The sequence below is a fragment of the Anabrus simplex genome, chromosome 11 (assembly GCF_040414725.1).
Source record: "Anabrus simplex isolate iqAnaSimp1 chromosome 11, ASM4041472v1, whole genome shotgun sequence".
Classification (NCBI taxonomy): Eukaryota; Metazoa; Arthropoda; class Insecta; order Orthoptera; family Tettigoniidae; genus Anabrus; species Anabrus simplex.
Window position 1 is genome coordinate 95,786,415 of NC_090275.1, and position 17,870 is coordinate 95,804,284.

The window sequence follows — 17,870 nt, forward strand, 5'->3', positions numbered from 1 at the left end:
TATAAGCTAGTGGCTAGATTTGGAGTCTCTTTTTTTAAAAAGTTTGGGACAGAATTTCAAAAATAGCAACTAGTAACTTTTCTAGAGATTTTAGGAGCCATTTGGAGACAATTCTGGCATATTTTTATTTATTACTTGATAAAAATAGCATTGCACCTCGCATAATTGCGTGGGCTCGTGATACAATATATTAATCTATCCATTTGCTAAGTAATGGCATCTGAGTTAATGACTGCTTCACATGTGTGGAGGATGAGTGCATACTATTTTCTGAAAGCTTATCAGAGACCAATCATCTCACTCACATACTTCCTGTGGGGGAATAGAGATGTGTAATTTTTAGCCTTGTAGCCTTGTATAGCAAGAGTCTGGTTTTGAGATAATAAGTGTTTTAATATGTACAGCATACTATGTATTGCATAAGACATGTAGAATAAGCAGTTTTGATCAATTGTTTCTCCTGATTTTCATATAAAAATCTCCTGCAATTCTTTTCTTAAATGATTTCAAAGAATCTGGAAATTTACCAAAGTTCTCCCTTGGTAAATTATTCCAATCCCTGACTCCTCTTCCTATAAACAAATATTTGGCCCGATTTTTCCTCTGGAATTCCAAATTTATCTTGATTCCTAATTTTTAAATACTCCATTCAAGGTTAACCATCTACTAATGTCATTCCACGCCATCTCTCCTCTGAATGCTCAGAAGATGCTGCTTTATAGTTGGGCCCGCGAGAATTGAAGTCTGACGTTTAGTGCCACCGGCAAGGAAAAAGTTGACTAACGCTGTCCGAAAATGGTCTGTTGCTATGGCAACAATAATAGGGATGCCATATTTAAGGATGCTATCTCCACGTGGGTTGGCTTGCTCTCAGTTGCTTTTGTGATATTATTCGAAGTAGTACATTGTTAGCTGTGTTAGTTGTTGCTGCTTTATGTAATAATTTAAGTGTTAGTTTCCTGAATACTATTTTCGTTGTTAGTTATTTTTTTTTGTAAGTTAATCAATGACTAGTTGTACAGTTCTATTCTCTATTTAACATGTGCATTTGTTGAGCTTATTGTCAGTTTAGTGAATATGAAATCTCATATTTATCGGCAATGAGGTGTTCTGTCTTAAATGCCGGAATTATTAGCACCAGCTTAGGAACGGGTCAAAGTTTATTGAATTGCATTAGGCATACATATTTGATTAGATATTCAGCCTGTATGAAAGGATGATAGGCCGCAGTTTGAGGTAACTATGACAATGCAGCGTACTTTGTAGTTACTGCTTTCGCCGCTCAAATGTCAGACTTCAACTCTCGTAGGCCCAACTATAGTTGAGCTGTCTTCCCAGCCCAAAGCTTGCAGCATTTATGTAACAATACTCTTTTGTCAGGAATCACCCACAACAGATTGTGCTGCTTTCCTTTGGATCTCTTCTTCCAGTTCTCCAATTAAGTAATCGCTGGGCTGAGTGGCTCAGATGGTTGAGGCGCTGGCCTTCTGACCCCAACTTGGCAGGTTTGATCCTGGCTCAGTCTGGTGGCAGTGTTGCCAACACTTAAGTCCAAATTCCCCCAGATCACTTATAAAAACCCTCTAAATGAGACAATAACCCCCCAAATAATAATAATAATAATAATAATAATAATAATAATAATAATAATAATAATAATAATAATAATAATGAAAACAATAATGCTGCTGCCATTATTCACAAAAGAAATAAATCACTCCACAGAATATTATTCACACATCACAGATATTGCCTTATTTTGTAAAAACACCATGCAAATGGCCTTACAACTACATGAACTGTTAGAGTCACAGTCAAAACTGCTTCGAGTTACGTTATCATACTGCTATATTCACGTATTGCGGGGATTTCCCTCCTACATGACGTTGACTACTAGTGACATTTACTCTACCAATGGACCAATGAATTATGTGTGAGACCCCAAGTCTGTGATTCCCCTCAACATTTACCGAAAGAAAGAAATGCTGCTGCGGTTACTGAGGGAAAGGAGGGACAGAGAGAGAAGGCGAGAGATATGCATATATCTAATATTATGATGTATTGGTAGTAAATATTTAATTTAAAATTTCAGCAGATTATATATTAATACACCTATCTGCTAGTAGTCAATACAAAAAGAAAGAAAGAAAAGAATAAGGCGGCTGCTGCATTCGTAAAAGAGGCAAGATGAGGGAATCTCAAGACACGTGAAGGGTTCATATGTTTAGAGCTGCTAGAAGAGAAAATCATGACGTTGCATGATTAACTGCAGTATCTGAGACGGGCTGCCAAACAGCAAAAATATTAAACCTCAAGATAAAATTGACACACTAGCGGACCCAAGCATGCTATAGTAATGAAATAAATAATAATTGTCATTCCCATAGCCCTTCAAAATTCCTCAAAAAGTAATTCCCCCCCTAAAATTATCCCTGACTCGTGTATCCCCACAACTTCCCCCCTGGAACGATTAAATCCCCCTAAATTTAGGGGTAAAATCCCTAAGTTGGTAACAGTGTCTGATGGTATCTGAAGGTGCTCAAATGCGTCAGCATTGTGTTGGTAGATTTTCTGGCATGTAAAAGAACTCCTGTGGGAATAAATTCCGGCTCCTTGGTGTTTCTGAAAACTGTACAAGTAGTTAGTGGTGTTTTTGTAAAGAAAGGCAATCTCAGTGGCTGCAATAACTGGCAAGGAATCACCCTTCTTTCAGAACCTCAGAAAGTGTTCTCAGTCATTCTACTCAGGTATTTGGAAAAAGCAGTTGATAAACAGTTGCGAGAGGTTTTTTTTTTTTTTTCTCGTAATTTTGCTTTATGTCACACTGACACCGATAGGTCTTATGGTGACGATGGGATAGGAAAGGCCTAGGAATGGGAAGGAAGCGGCCATGGCCTTAATTAAAGTACAGACCCAGCATTTGGCTGGTGTGAAAATGGGAATCCACTGAAAACCATCTTCAGGACTGCCGACTGTGGGGTTCGAACCCACTACCTCCTGGATGCAAGCTCACAGCTGCGTGCTCCTAACCGCATGGCCAACTCACCCGGTGATATGAATGGAAGATTTAAAAAAAATTCCTTCGGGTCACCGGTGGGCCGATGAAAACTAGCAGTATGCCCCGATCCTTAACTTCAACAGGAACACTATGTTGCCATTAATTATTGAAAATTTGTAACTAGGACGTAGTTACTTACTCTGCAATTTTGGGAAGTTCGCACCGACGGATAAGAGTACCATGCTTCGGGACACATGGTGACCCAAACCTCAGGGGTCATGTTAATGGATACATGTGAGCTGCTTCTTTGATTAGTTAATTTACAAATAATATGATACAGCATCTTGGTGTCACTCCAATCTGCTTCCTCTTGTGCCTGGGCCCTCTTGTGCTCCAGCCATACTCTCTTGTCAGCCCGGCAGCTCCTTTTGACCTGGTGTTCCAAGTCTAATCATCACATTATTTCCGAGTGGTTCAGTTGTGAATGTGGTCATGGAGAGTAACAGTAAGAAACTGACAGACATATGTTATCTGGAAGACCTCCAGATCTGAAGTCATATACGTGATACAAATGCGGCAGCCGCCTGTTCAATCCCATTATGCACTCTCGCTGCACTCAATGTCATCAGTGACCCCAGGTATTCAAACTACTAGACTCGTTCATTTGGCACTCCACCGAAGTGAACCTTAGCACATGTCCATCCATCATTATGGTTTTGCTCTTGTATGCATTCAGTGTTAAAGAGGTTAGATAAAATATAAAATGTTTCCATCAAATTAACTTACCCAGAGAGTTAGCCACTTTAAGTGTTGAGAGGATAACAGTAGTATTGTGTGCTTGAACACATTCCTGTAGTTCTTCACTCCAAGCATGGAACCTAGAACACAAATAACATGGTTATAGTTCTGGCTCTGTATCAAATATTATTTTAATAATAATAATAATAATAATAATAATAATAATAATAATAATAATAATAATAATAATAATAATAATAATAATAATAATAATAATAATAATAATAATAATAATTGTTCCATGGTTGCCATGGCTCACAGATGGATAAAAATCTTGTGGGTTGTATTTTACGAGAGCATGTTTTGCTCCAATCACTTATACAACATAGGAGTCTGCGCTACAAATATACCATAGTCCTGCCTCGCACAGGCATTATTTTCTTATGGCGCACTCCAATTCTGCCTGACAACTTATTAGTTTGTCTCAATTAAAGTATTTACACACAGTTGCCCCGATGTGGACTTATCTATTGCTCAACAGTTATAGGGTTCATTGTTCCCAAAGGGAACAAACACCAGAAAAGCTTTACACACAGAAATAAATATACAGGGGCATAATTGCCCGTACTAAGTGGCCTTAGTGTAAAAAGAAAAGGTTGCACATGAGTGGCCATAAACAAATGGCTAGAAGGCAAAACACTTGCCCTCCTTATAGAAATTGTTAAAACCCTAAGTGGGCTTATGGTCCAAAGATACAGAGGCTAATCCTAAACTACACCAGAGTGACTAAATGAGAAATGTTAATGCCAAAGAAGATTTAAGGAATTTAGAGGTTTTGAAAACTTTAGTCACCCCATGCAAGGTCGAATGGGAACCGACAGAGGGTTATCACTCTTTGTTCCCTTACATTACATATTTTCCAGTAGGGAATAGAACAAAGTCCTCAGACTTGCCGAAAATCCTACATTTAAACCATCAGATTTAGAAATTTACATCAAATAAAATAGATTGAAGCCTTCCCCTCAAACTATGCTCAGGATCTATCACATGTCTATGAAAATTCTGCCAATACCTTGAGTTGCTGGGCCTTCCTCACACAGGCCACGCCCCTGCCTCCCTTCAGACATGCCGCACTCACAATCACTGGAGCAATTCAGATGATACGGCCCTAAAGTGCCCTGCTTTTATAGTACTTTAAGGGGAAGCTTCCAGAACTCTTTAATGATAGGCTGGATTCCCATCCACACTCCCAGTTTTAATTGGCTAGAAAAATATTTCCAAATTTTTAGTAGGTTGATTACAATCAAGGAGGAACCAGCTGAAGTGTTGACAACTTCAGTACATAAAAAGAACAATCCTAAGAACCAGCTGAATAAACTTCAAAAATAAACATTTCTTTATGAAATATTTAGAGTCTAGCCTGCTAGAGGCAGCAAATAAACCGATGGTAGAGACATCTAACAGTTGCAGACCAAAGTTTCTTGTAGTTCACAAGTTCAAGTTTGTTTACATAGATGACGTTAGAGAAGGTGCGCAGTTTAATAGCCAGGGAAGGTGTACCTCTGGTACAATAATAATACCAGGAGAGTTGGCCGTGTGGTTAGGGGCGTACTGCTCTGAGCTTGCATCCGAAAGATAGTGGGTTCGAATCCCACTGTCGGCAGCTCTAAATAGTTTTCCGTGGTTTCCCATTTTCACACCAGGCAAATGTATGTTAATTAAGGCCACGGCCACTTCCTTCCCAGTCCTAGCCCTTTCCTATCCCATCGTCGCCATAAGACCTATCTGTGCCAGTGTGACATAGCGCAGCTTGAAAAAAAAAATCATAGTCCAAACTGATGCCTGTAGAAGACCTATATGGCTGTGAGGATGGCGTCCTAACTATGATGAATTCTGAAGTTCAAGATGACACATACACACATCCAGTCTCTGAACCAGGGGAATTAATCAATGATCCAATTAAGGTTAGTGATGGAGCCAGACATTTGATGATTTATTGTAGCAGCTGATCTCAGTTTACCAAAAGTTTACTGGGAAGGTAATGTGAATGACAGAAGGCATGACCAACAAATGGTGAATAAGTTAATCTGGGAAGGAGAGCTGAATAAGAAAGTGATGGAACCAACTACAGAGAAAAGTTATTCTAGACATGGTGCTGATTTGCATTCATTCACTTCCTAGGTATTTAAAGCTGTCCACAATTTCCAGACTCTGACTTCCAATTTTCACAGTGCCTTATCCTTGCCTTTTCCCTCTCTACATCACCATAGTCTTGCTTTTCACTGTTCTGATTTTCAATCCATAATTCTCAATTTTTTTGTTCAGTACATCTAGTTGTTGTTGCACTTCTTTGCTGTCCTTTCCTCAGATCACAACATAAAATGCAAATAGCAGTATCTTCATCTCTTTATCTCCATAGGCTTCCTTTGCTTCCTTTACAATTTTGTCCATGACCATAATAAACAAAAGAGGTGACAGCAGACTTCCCTGTCTTAGTCCATTCTTATTCCTAAACCATTCTGTCTTTCCAACTTGGGTCAGTACTCTGCTAACACAGTTGTTGTACATTGCTTGCACCATTTCTAACATTTCTCTTCCGAGTCTCTTTTTAACCATGGTTTCCCAAACCTTCTCTCTGGGTACAATATCATATGCCTTTTCTGTTTCTATGAAATTCATGACCAGATCCTATGGGTATGGGTGAAAACCCCAACGGCAACAGTGACAGAGAAGGTGAACTTTGGTATGGCATTAGTGGCGGAAGAGAAAACCCAGAGGAGCGGCTACAGAAGGCGACTGTACTCCAGTGGAGCGGCCTAGAATAACACCTGGCAGTAGGTATAAAATGCCTTTGGGAGAGGCGATCCCATCGTAATAATAGCCTATATATGGTATGAGAGTATGAAATCAACCTCGGAAAAGGTTAGGGCATCCCCTGCTTAAAAGTAGGACTGGTAGGGAATAAAACATGATCAATATAGAGGCATGGTGAAGTTTTTAAAAAGTAATTATGATCAGTGGAAAAATGATGGTGAAGCTCAACTTGTAGGATTCCAGCAAGATATAACAGATATTTTAAATTCAGGAGGTCAAATGGACTGTATCACCATTGATCTATCTAAGGCATTTTATAGGGTAGATCATGGGAGATGGACAAAAATAAGGGCTGCTGGACTAAACAAAAGTGTGGATGAATGGGTGGTAACATTTCTGGAAAATATAACTCAGAGAATTAGAATAGGTGAAGCATTATCCAATCCTGTATTGATTAAGAGGGGTGGGGGTCCAACAGGGCAGTATTACTGGACCTTTATGCTTTATTATGTATAAATAATATGAGTAAAAAAACTGGAATCACAGAGATGTTTTTGTGGATAATGTTAAACTGTATAGAGTGGTAAATAAGTTACAGATTGTGAATGACTACAAAAAGACCTAGACAATGTTATGAGATGGACAGCAGACAGTGGTATGAGCGTAAAAGCAACGAAATGTCTGGTCGTAAGTTTCTCCAGAAGGAAAGTTCCTCTTAGTTTTAATTACTGTCTTAATGGGGTGATAGTATGTGTTGGAGATCATTGTAAAGTATCCAGGTGTTAATATAAGGAAAGGTCTTCATTGGAGTAATCACATTAGTAAGGTTGTAATTAAAGGTTACAGATCTCTTCAGATGGTTATGAGGGTATTTAGGGGTTGTAGTAAGGATGTGAAGGAGAGGGGATAGAAGTGTCTGGCAAGATCTCAATCAGAGTATGGGTCTAGTGCATGGGGCCCACACCAGGATTACTTAATACGAGAACTGGAAAAGATCCAAAGGAAAACAGCACAATTTGTTGTGGGTGATTTCCGACGAGGGAGAGTGTTTAAAAAAATGTTACGAACTTCAAGCTGGGAAGACTTGAGAGGAAGGAGACGAGCTGCTCAACTATGTGATATGTTCCGAAACATCAGTGGCTTTAGCAGAGTTTTTTAAGGTAGGAAAGATAATATGAAAATAAAGTTCGAATTCAACATGACAAACTGGGGACAATGTTCACTTTCAGGGAGAGGAATTAGGGGCTGGAATAGTGTACCAAGGAAAATACTAGATAAATTTTCAAGTTCTTTGAAGTCATTTAAGAAAAGACTAGGTAAACAACTGATATGGAATTTGCCACCTAGGCGATAGTCAAAAATGCAGATCAATGATGATTGATTGATTGATTGACTGGAGTGGCATTCATCATTTCTTATCTCAAGAAGTGTTCAATACATGTTTCTTAGCTTATAAAAGCTCCCTAAACATAAGTTGCCTCTGCATGGTGTTGTTTATTATGAGGGCCATCCGGAAAGTAGTACCCGTTAGCGCCGCATGAAGCGCTGACAACTCGGGTAGCCTCTGGGCAAGGTCAGACCGCGTCAGTGGCTTGTCTGCCTGCTCTGTGCAAGGCTGTGTGACGCTAGCATTGCCTATGTTGAGTCTGTGATCGTTTAAAATATTTAAACAAATTGAGAAACCCGCCAGTTGTGAAATGAGGGCCGAGATTAAATTTCTTAATGCACGAAACGTTCGACCTTGTGATATTCATCGCCAATTAACAGAGGTGTATGGAGACAACGTGATAGACGAGTCGTCTGTTCGGCGCTGGTGTCGCAACTTCAACCTGGGGAGGGGGAATACACATGATGAGGAGCGTTCAGAGAGACCATCTGTCATTACAGACCAACTGCTGAGCGCAGTAGACGAATGCGTGAGGAACGATCGGTGCGTCACAATTGATGAACTCTGTGACCATTTTTCTAATGTGTCTCCAACAATTGTTCATGAAATTGTCAAAGACCATCTGCATTATTCAAAAATCTGTGCAAGGTGGGTCCCTCGTATGCTTACAAAGGAGCACAAAATCAAGTGTATGGCTGCAGCACAGACATTTCTGGGACGTTATGCCGATGAAGGAGACTCTTTCCTGATTCGCATCATTACTGGGGACGATCACCTGAGAGTAAACGACAGTCAATGGAGTGGCATCATGCTCATTCACCAACCAAACCAAAAAATTCAAGACAGTTCTGTCCACCAGAAAACTCATGGCAACCGTTTTCTGGGATCACCGAGGTGTACTGCTCAATGCTAATGTGTATTGTGAAACATAAAAGAAATTACAGCGGGCAATATAAAATTGCGAGGTCTATTGTCTACAGGCGTCATGACAATACCAGGCCTCATGCAGCTGCGATAACACAACAACTTTTGCAGCAATTCAAGTGGGAAACCTTCGACCATCCCCCGTATAGCCCGGATTTGGCTCCTTTGGATTTTCATCTCTTTACGAAGCTTGAATACTTTCTGGTGAGTAAAAGATTTGACAGTGATGAAGAACTTAAATGAGCTGTGAATACGTATCTCAATAAGCTGGCGGTGGAGGACTTTCTAGTGGATTGTTTCGTAACATGATGTTCGCTGGTCGTCCCTCTCTGGTTATTGCCATCACTACTGTTTTGAGTTCGCTTATCTTGAGATTGAACTCCTGGAACTTAACCTTCCATTCATTGAGTCTCAACTGTACTTGTTCCTCAGTTTCTCCCCAGATCATAACATCATCAGCACAGGCCATTGCATTTAGTTCACCAGAAGTTTTCTTGATGTTCTTCATTATGTCATCCATGATGGTGATAAACAATAATGGGGATAGTGCACTGCCTTGCTGGACTCCACTTTTGGTCTTGAACCAGGATGAATGTCCGTCACCCATTCACACACAGCTGCTACAGTTCTCAAGAATCTTAAGCCCATGGGAAAGGAGTTTTATTCCCCGGTAGTTGGAGCATTTTCGGTGATTTCCTTTCTTAAACAGGAAGATAAATGTACTCTTGCTCCAATCAGTAAGTATCTTGCCATCTTTCCAAACTGCATTGAACACTCTGTGTAGCCACTGTAAAACCTGGACTCCTGCTGCTTTAATTATGTCCATGCTGACTTCATCGATTCCTGGGGATTTCCCTTGCAGCATCTTATTAAGGGCTGCTTCTGTTTCTGCCCATGTAATGGGAGGTACCTCTGTGCAGGTTTCAACAGCTGGTTCTTTTGTTCTCTGATCTGCTTCTATCCTGTTCAATAGGTGATCAAAATGATTCCTCAGAACCTCTCTAATGTCCTCTTCTTTCCTGGCCAGGTTTCCATTAGTATTCTCAAATAATGAAACCATCAAAGCAATTATTGCTTTGATGGTTTCATTATTTGTATATTTGATTATTTGTATAAAACCACTGATAGTTACAAAAGGACTATTTCTATATTTTTGGATTTAACAAAGGCATCTGATTCTGTAGACTGTAGACTTGAAAAAGTAGGCATTCATGGAATTCCTCAAAATTTAATTAAAAGATTTCTTTCTAACAGAATACAAAAGGTAAGGATCAAGGCTACCCTAAGTAAATATGCTCAAGTAAAAATCAAAGTACCCCAAGGAACAGTGTTAGGAACAATTCTTTTTCTGTTATATATCAATTTTATTATTTATTTAGTGTATGACATTAAAAATAAAAACACACAATCACAAATTAAATATACAATACACTATGTAGGTTACAATTTCATCTTCAAGCTCTGCAAATAGTCTATACAAGAAGGATTTGGGTCAAGAAAGTATTTTGGGTTACCCTGATAAGCATTCATGGGCACTGTTCCACTATATGATGAACTGTTTGCTTAGGGGCACCGCAGCTACATTCTGGGGAGGGAAGTTTGCCTCATTTATAGAGGAAGTCAGCGCACTTGCCATGTCCTGTCCCGATACGATTGCAGGTTGTCCAAGTTTTGCGAGGTAGGTCAAATCTTTTTGGTATTCTTGTAATACAGGGGAAGTTCTGATACTCAGCTGGAGCCATCGAAGACCATTCTTGAATCCAATCCTGCTGCAGGCTGAAATTTTGGCAGTCCTTATTGGTGGATTTCTGGACCGAAGTCTGTTGTTCAAGGCATTGGGTATGTTTCCATGAATTGGCAGATTGGAATTCCTCGACAGCTTCTGGTACTCACGCAGCAAGGCATTCTTTCTCCGTAGGTGAGGTGGAGGAATATGGCTCAGAACTGGTAACCAAAAAGTGGGGTAAATTTTATGATTCTCAATACAATGTGCAAAGTATGATTTAGCTGTGTGTCAACCAGTTTTGTGTAACAGCTGTTCAGCCAGACTGGAGAGCAATATTCTGCAGTTGAGAAGACAATGGCAAGGGCTGAAGTTCATAAGGTCGAAGCAGAAGAACCCCAGGTGGTGCCACACAGTTTGTGGATGATATATCAATGATGTGTGAGCTAAACTGTAATGCAAAAATTAACTCATATACTGACAACACAGTAGTCACAGTCACAGGTGAAACTTGGGAGGACACCTTCAACAGAGCTCAAGAAACCCTAGTCATAGTTCAGATAGGACTAAACAACCACCTACTTACTTTAAATGAAAATAAAACAAAATTCCTCTGCTTCTCGCATAACGAAACAATGCAACCCTCAGACAACCTAACACTAAGACTCCACACACCAACTTGCAAAAATACTGAAAGCTGCAACTGTTATACTTTACAGAAATCAATAAATGTTTCATAAGTAGGGATAATTACAGATAGTTATCTGAAATGGAATTTTCATGCATCAAATTTGATCATTAAACTTCAGAAGCTTATTTATATATTTTACAGAATTAGAAATGTTATTTCAACAAAAGCCTTGAAATCTGTATACTTTGCCTTAGTTCAATTGCAATTACAATATGGAATTAACAGTTGGGATGGAATACTTGATTCACACTTGGCTCAGGTAAATACATGCCAGAACTACATATTGAAAGTCATGTACAAAAAAGCCACTAATATTTCTAACATATGAACTGTTCCAGCAAAGCATGCTACTTAACATACAGCAGCTATTTGTGCAGTCAGTGACCCTAACATGCATAAAAATTTAAAGCTCTTCTGCAAAGAACACAAGTAAAAAATTTGCACTAGGCTGCAAGACAGAACTGGAATAAGTATTCCACGCCAGAACACTTTACTGGGACAAAGAAATCTAAGTTGTCTAGGGCCATGGATATACACGGATATACGTGATCAGTGGCAACCAGAATACCTTGGGGAAAAAAGGCTATTCACATGGCTCATTAACAATTATGGTACTACAAAGTATATCATTTATAAATTTCCATTACAGTATTTAAATCAACTAGCACACCTGTAGTAATATGGATAATGACTTATGTAGTTTTAAGGGGAACATTCGTGATTTGAACAGGTATTCCTTTTCATCAGATGTAGTGATCTATTGTTTAATTTGTTTGAAGTGAATGTACTATCCGCACACTTTATCTTGGTGCATTTACATCCTAGTGCTGAATCGGTCGACCGCGGCGATCTTCGAGATTCATACTGGCAACCTTTGAAACACAAACTATGAATCGCTTAAGCATCGTTGTGCGACATCTGGCGTAAACTTTACGTACTGGTACTGTTGTTGTTTACACATCAAAGTCAAAGTATAGAATTCATGCTAGGAACAAGATTCGCATCGAGAGATATGTTTTATAATGTTATATAATGTGTATGTGACATAGTTGTTGGCTTAAGATGACAACGGTTTAGAAATTTCATATCGATCGATCATATTCTCGATTCAATTCAGATTTCATTTTCATTCAGTTGGCAGCACCAGGCAGCACTATCGATACCGGGACAGCTCCCTCCTTACTCCACACCCCGTACACAAATGCATCAAGATAAAGTGTGCGGACAGTACTTATGTTCTTCGTAAGTTCGTAACTTACGATAACTTATGATCCCTTAAGATTAACATTCCATAAAATCATTGTAATTATCGTTTTGCTGATTACTTTGAAAATATAAATAATTTGTAATCGTAACTGAGTAAAATATTTCTCAGATAACTATAATCGAGCCCAATTACTTTTAACTTGTACTCTTCCCATGAGTGGTCACATATAGAACGACAAATTGCTCTGTGTATCAGTGGTAATGTGCGGTATCTGTCATTGTGTTTATCCTATTTATACTTCTATAGATGACTTGACTGGCTGTGTGACTCAACATAACACAAGAAGACAGCAATAAAATATTTACTTACCTGTCACAAAGACATGTCTTAACGACCGGTGTCGATGAGTTGTCTTCACGACAAGTCATCCGATGATCTACGCATTGCACATCAAAGAAGCAGGACTCACCATACTTCTTCACTGAAAATTGAGATCGGCTCAGTATTAAAGAAGTTTTAAATTATCGAGCAAATTAATAACACAAGAAGACAGAGTAGAAACAATTAAATAATAATAATGGTGAACAAGCAAACATCTCACCTGTATTACACACTGTAAATTAACCCAATGGAGTCTTATTCTGTGTATTCCTTGCCTTCTACCACCCATATGTCCGCCTCTGTAGCATAACGGTTCGTACTATTCGGTGCCATCTCGGAGGCAAAATTCGATTCCCGGTACTACCAGAAATTTAACAATCGTAGGAGTATGTGCTTAAAATGGTACATGCAGGTCACCTCCACTGGGGGTGTGCCTGAAAAGAGCTTCACTGTCTCAGGGTGAGGACACAAGTTTACATTTACCACCTATATGAATCTCCCACTTTTTCCTTTTTTACATCATCTTTATCCTACTTTCTTATTTACCTACACATCAAACACCAAGAAAGAAAAACCAAAATCACAGTTTTTATTTTTTAAATGAGGTATTTTCACCAGTGAAAAATAAAATAATAATAATAATAATAATAATAATAATAATAATAATAATAATAATAATAATAATAATAATAATAATAATAATAATAATAATATTATCTGCCCCTGCAGTGCAATGATGACTGTGATTAACTGCCACCTCGGAGGTCCAGGTTTGATTCCCGGCTCTGCTATGAACTTTGAAAAGTGGTACGAGGGCTGGAACGGAGTCCACTCAGCCTCAGGGAGGTCAGCTGAGTACAGGGGGTTCAATTCCCACCTCAGCCATCCTCAAAGTTGTTTTTCATGGTTTACCACTTCTCCTCCAGGCAAATGCTGGGATGGTACCTAACTTAAGGCCATGGCCCTGCTTCCTTCCCACTTCCTTGTCTATCCCCTCCAATCTTCCCATCCACCACAAGGCCCCTTTTCAGCATAGCAGGTGAGGCTGCCTGGATGAGGTACTGGTCCTCCTTCCAGTTCTATACTCCCAACCCAAACTCTTACGTTCCAGGACACTGGGATCCCTCATTGAGTCTGAGGGTAAAACCATCCCTGCAAGGTAAATGGATTAAGAAAGAAATAATAATAATAATAATAATGGAAAATTCTAAATTCCCATGGAGGGAATTAGATATTTTTCACCAATAGAGCATGTCAAAAATATATCATACGTAAGGCTTTTCAGGCGTTTGCTCTATTAACCAGCGTTTTGTCTTAGGTCTGACACTAGACTCATCAGAGTGGGATGTGTCAGACCCTACCCACTGATGCTGGGGTGTATGCAGGTGAACATTTATTTATTTATTAGAAGGTTATTTCATTCCTACCCTATGGAAATTATACAGGCGAACTTATCAGCTACACAAAGTAGCTCTTAGGCCGTGTACAATATATATATGTAAAAAGAAAATCAAATGTTTAGTGGTATGTATAGACATATGTAAGGGAAAAGTAGGAGGATAACGAGTTAGGATACACAGTTATACAGATATTTACAGAATAGGATAACAAAATGATGAATATACAACAAAGAGAACATGTTTGCATCGTAGCGTATTGGAGCAAGAGTTCATATAGTCCGTTGGGCGTCAATGCATTGACAACATAAGCACTGCACTAGTCAAGTTCACAGCATACCGAGTAGAAAATGAACAGAACGTGCACTGACAATTGTTACAAATAACAGACGAAATTATGCAGGTGAACTTATCAGAAGCCCTTATAAGAGGCACAGTCTGATAATTGCATACGGGAGATAAATCTCTACAATGGAATTATTGCCCGTATGCAGTTATCAGACTGTGCCTCTTATAAAGGCTTCTGATAAGTTCACCTGCATACACCCCAGCGTCAGTGGGTAGAGTCTGACACATCCCACTCTGATGAGTCTAGTGTTAGATCTAAGACGAAACGCTGGTTAATAGAGCAAATGCCTGAAAAGCCTTACATATAATATATTTTTGACATGCTCCATTGGTGAAAAATATCTAATTCCCTCCATGGGAATTTAGAATTTTCCATTCAGAATTGCTAGGCGGGCAATAATTCCATTGTGGAGATTTATCTCCCATATGCAGTTATCAGACTGTGCCTCTTATAAGGGCTTCTGATAAGTTCACCTGCATACACCCCAGCGTCAGTGGGTAGGGTCTGGCACATCCCACTCTGATGAGTCTAGTGTCAGACCTAAGACAAAACGCTGGTTAATAGAGCAAATGCCTGAAAAGCCTTACATATAATAATAATAATAATAATAATAAAAATTTAATGCTGAAGATGGCACAAACACCCATCTCCCAAGCCATAGGAATTAACGAATGAAGGTTAAAATACCCAATCCAGCCGGGAATTGAACTTGGGCCCTTGGACCAAAGGCCAGTATGCTAACCATTTAGCTATGGAGCCAGAGTGGCAAAATTATAAGGAATTACAAAAGTAGTAAAACAAATAAAAAGTACTGTATATCAATGTTTACATAAACCATGATATAAAATCTAAAATAATTCATACTATTGTCTCTTACTGAGCTCATATTTTTTCCTTTCATGACATCATTCTCTCTATGAAGGAATACATATCCTTTGATATTCGTATTAAGCATATGGTATTATACATGGTGGGCAGAAAATAATTAGATACTGAAAAAGAAGTATAAATTCTATACTTGTAATGCTAATTTATTGAAATTAATGTTCAGTCAGTCCCGTCTTCAGCCTGAAGGCTGGTTGGATCCTCAACATCTCCACACCATTAGCTGTCATAGATGGCCTAGGTATGTGTATATTATTACTTAGGAATACTGATGCATACCTAAAAATTCAATGCGGTGTCTACCAATTTGTTCAAATGGCTGGGAATGGAATCTACAATCTTCTGGGGGGAAGTCGCATGGAACATTTGTGGTAAAGTCACGTGGAACATTGGTGATAACGTCCTGGATTTATATTTCTAATTCTTCCAGTGTATGAAGTTTCATCTGGTTTCTTTGCCCAACCTCACAGGAAAAATTCAGAGAGTGTGAAGTATGGACTTCTTGCAAGGCCATTCTTTAGGTCTGTGTCACTCCAGGTAACTTCCCAGAAACTTCTTTTCCAATCATATTTGCAAGTCATTTGCAAAATAAGAATGTTAAACATCCTGAACGAAAATAATGTTGTTGATGTTTTACCATCCAGACATGATTAGACATATGTAATTTTCAATTATCTCATGGTAGCATATCGCATTCGTGGTGTCATGCAGGAGATACGGCCCAATGAAATATGTGGCTGTCATTCCGCACCACACAGTGACTTTAGGATGGCTCTGCATCTTCTTCTCCATCATAACAGAACCATGTTTAGCCCAGTAACGACAACTGTGTCGACTGACGAACCTCCTACATGGAATATGTCCTCATCATTCCGGAGGATGTTTTGAAATAGCTGAGGCCAGCCCTCATGCCAACCCAGCATCAACTCTCCATACTCCATTCTGTAGCTGCATTCTTCTGGTGTCAGCTGTTGTGCATGATGCAATTTCCATGGATGAAAATACAATTCATCCTGTAATATCTTCCCTACCACGTATCTTGTGAGTCCACTTCTGTGAGCTGCCTGACAAGTTGATTTAACTGAGCTGTGATAGAACACGTCCTTCACATTTGTCACATTCTCCTCACTGGGGGACGGTAGATGGAGAATCACTAGGTTTAAGTGATAATTCTTTATTGTCTCTGGATGGATTGTGGCATTCCTTCCCTTCAATGTAGGCCACCATCTCTGAACAAAAACAATGGAATTCCACACTTCATAACATGTGGCAACCTGCGCTTACTCCCTACCTTTGTTATTGTTGTGCAAACCACCTCTCAGAGCCAGCGTCTCTATTTCCAATACATAAAGATTCAAAAATTATTTAATGATGTTCATATACATGCTATTTTCATTATGATTTGATTAATATCAAACATTCTACAGCCATTAATTAATACCTAATTATTTTCTGCCCACATTGTATATCACTATTACTTATTACACACCAAATGTAAAGTAAACAATATGAACTATACCACAAGATCTCATGATTTCTTCGCATCATGAGAAAATGGCTGAAGATAACTAAATGAAAATCGGTATGTAAAGTTGGGGAATAAGTCACTACAATCTAGGCCATAAATAATTTTATTCACGCTGAGTGAAATGGTAGTTAGTGGAAGGCCTAAAATTTAATTCTCAAATATTTATGTTTTTAGTGGTCCTATCGATAAGTAATTCATAACTAAAGTTATATAAAATTTAATTTCAAATCATTTAAGTCTTATACATTTTTACTGTACCGGCTATGATAACAGAAACAACCCCACCCCACGGCACTACAGCCATTGAAGGGCCTTGGTCTACCAAGCAACCACTGCTCAGCCCAAAGGCCTGCAGATTACGAGTGTTGTGTGGTGAGCATGACGAATCCTCTTGGCCATTATTTTTGGCTTTCTAGACTGGGGCCGCTATCTCACCGTCAGATAGCTCCTCAATTCTAATCATGTAGGCTGAGTGGACCTCGAACCAGCCCTCAGGTCCAGGTAAAAATCCCTGACCTGGCCAGGAATCGAACCCGGGTAAGAGGCAGGCACGCTACCCCTACATCATGCGGCCGGCTATGATAACAGAGTTATTCACTAATTTTGATTCTTTTGCTAAGTCCATATCAACACCAAGCCACAAAAAAGTGGGTGAACAGAATATAATGAAAATCAGTATATAAAGTCGAGGAATAAGGAGCTAGGTCTAGGCTATAAATAATTTTATTCACCCTGGTTGAAATGGTAGTTTAGGGGAAGGCGCCTAAAATTTAATTTTTAATGACCTATGTATTTGGTCCTATCATAAAGTACTGCGTAACAAAACTTATAGAGAATACAATTTCCAA

General features: G+C 39.1%; 1 protein-coding gene across 6 annotated transcripts in view; it reads right to left on the minus strand.

Moving 5' to 3' along the window:
• LOC136883478 (uncharacterized) overlaps positions 1 to 17,870 on the minus strand; it is a 137,993-nt gene that overhangs the window by 16,533 nt on the left and 103,590 nt on the right. For all 6 annotated transcript variants that reach the window (XM_067155812.2, XM_067155813.2, XM_067155811.2 and 3 more), the window contains 2 exons: positions 12,852 to 12,963; positions 3,785 to 3,876 (listed from right to left, as the gene is read on the minus strand). In XM_067155812.2, the coding sequence (XP_067011913.1) occupies positions 3,785 to 3,876; positions 12,852 to 12,963 (204 nt within the window). The remainder of the gene's footprint in view (positions 1 to 3,784; positions 3,877 to 12,851; positions 12,964 to 17,870) is intronic.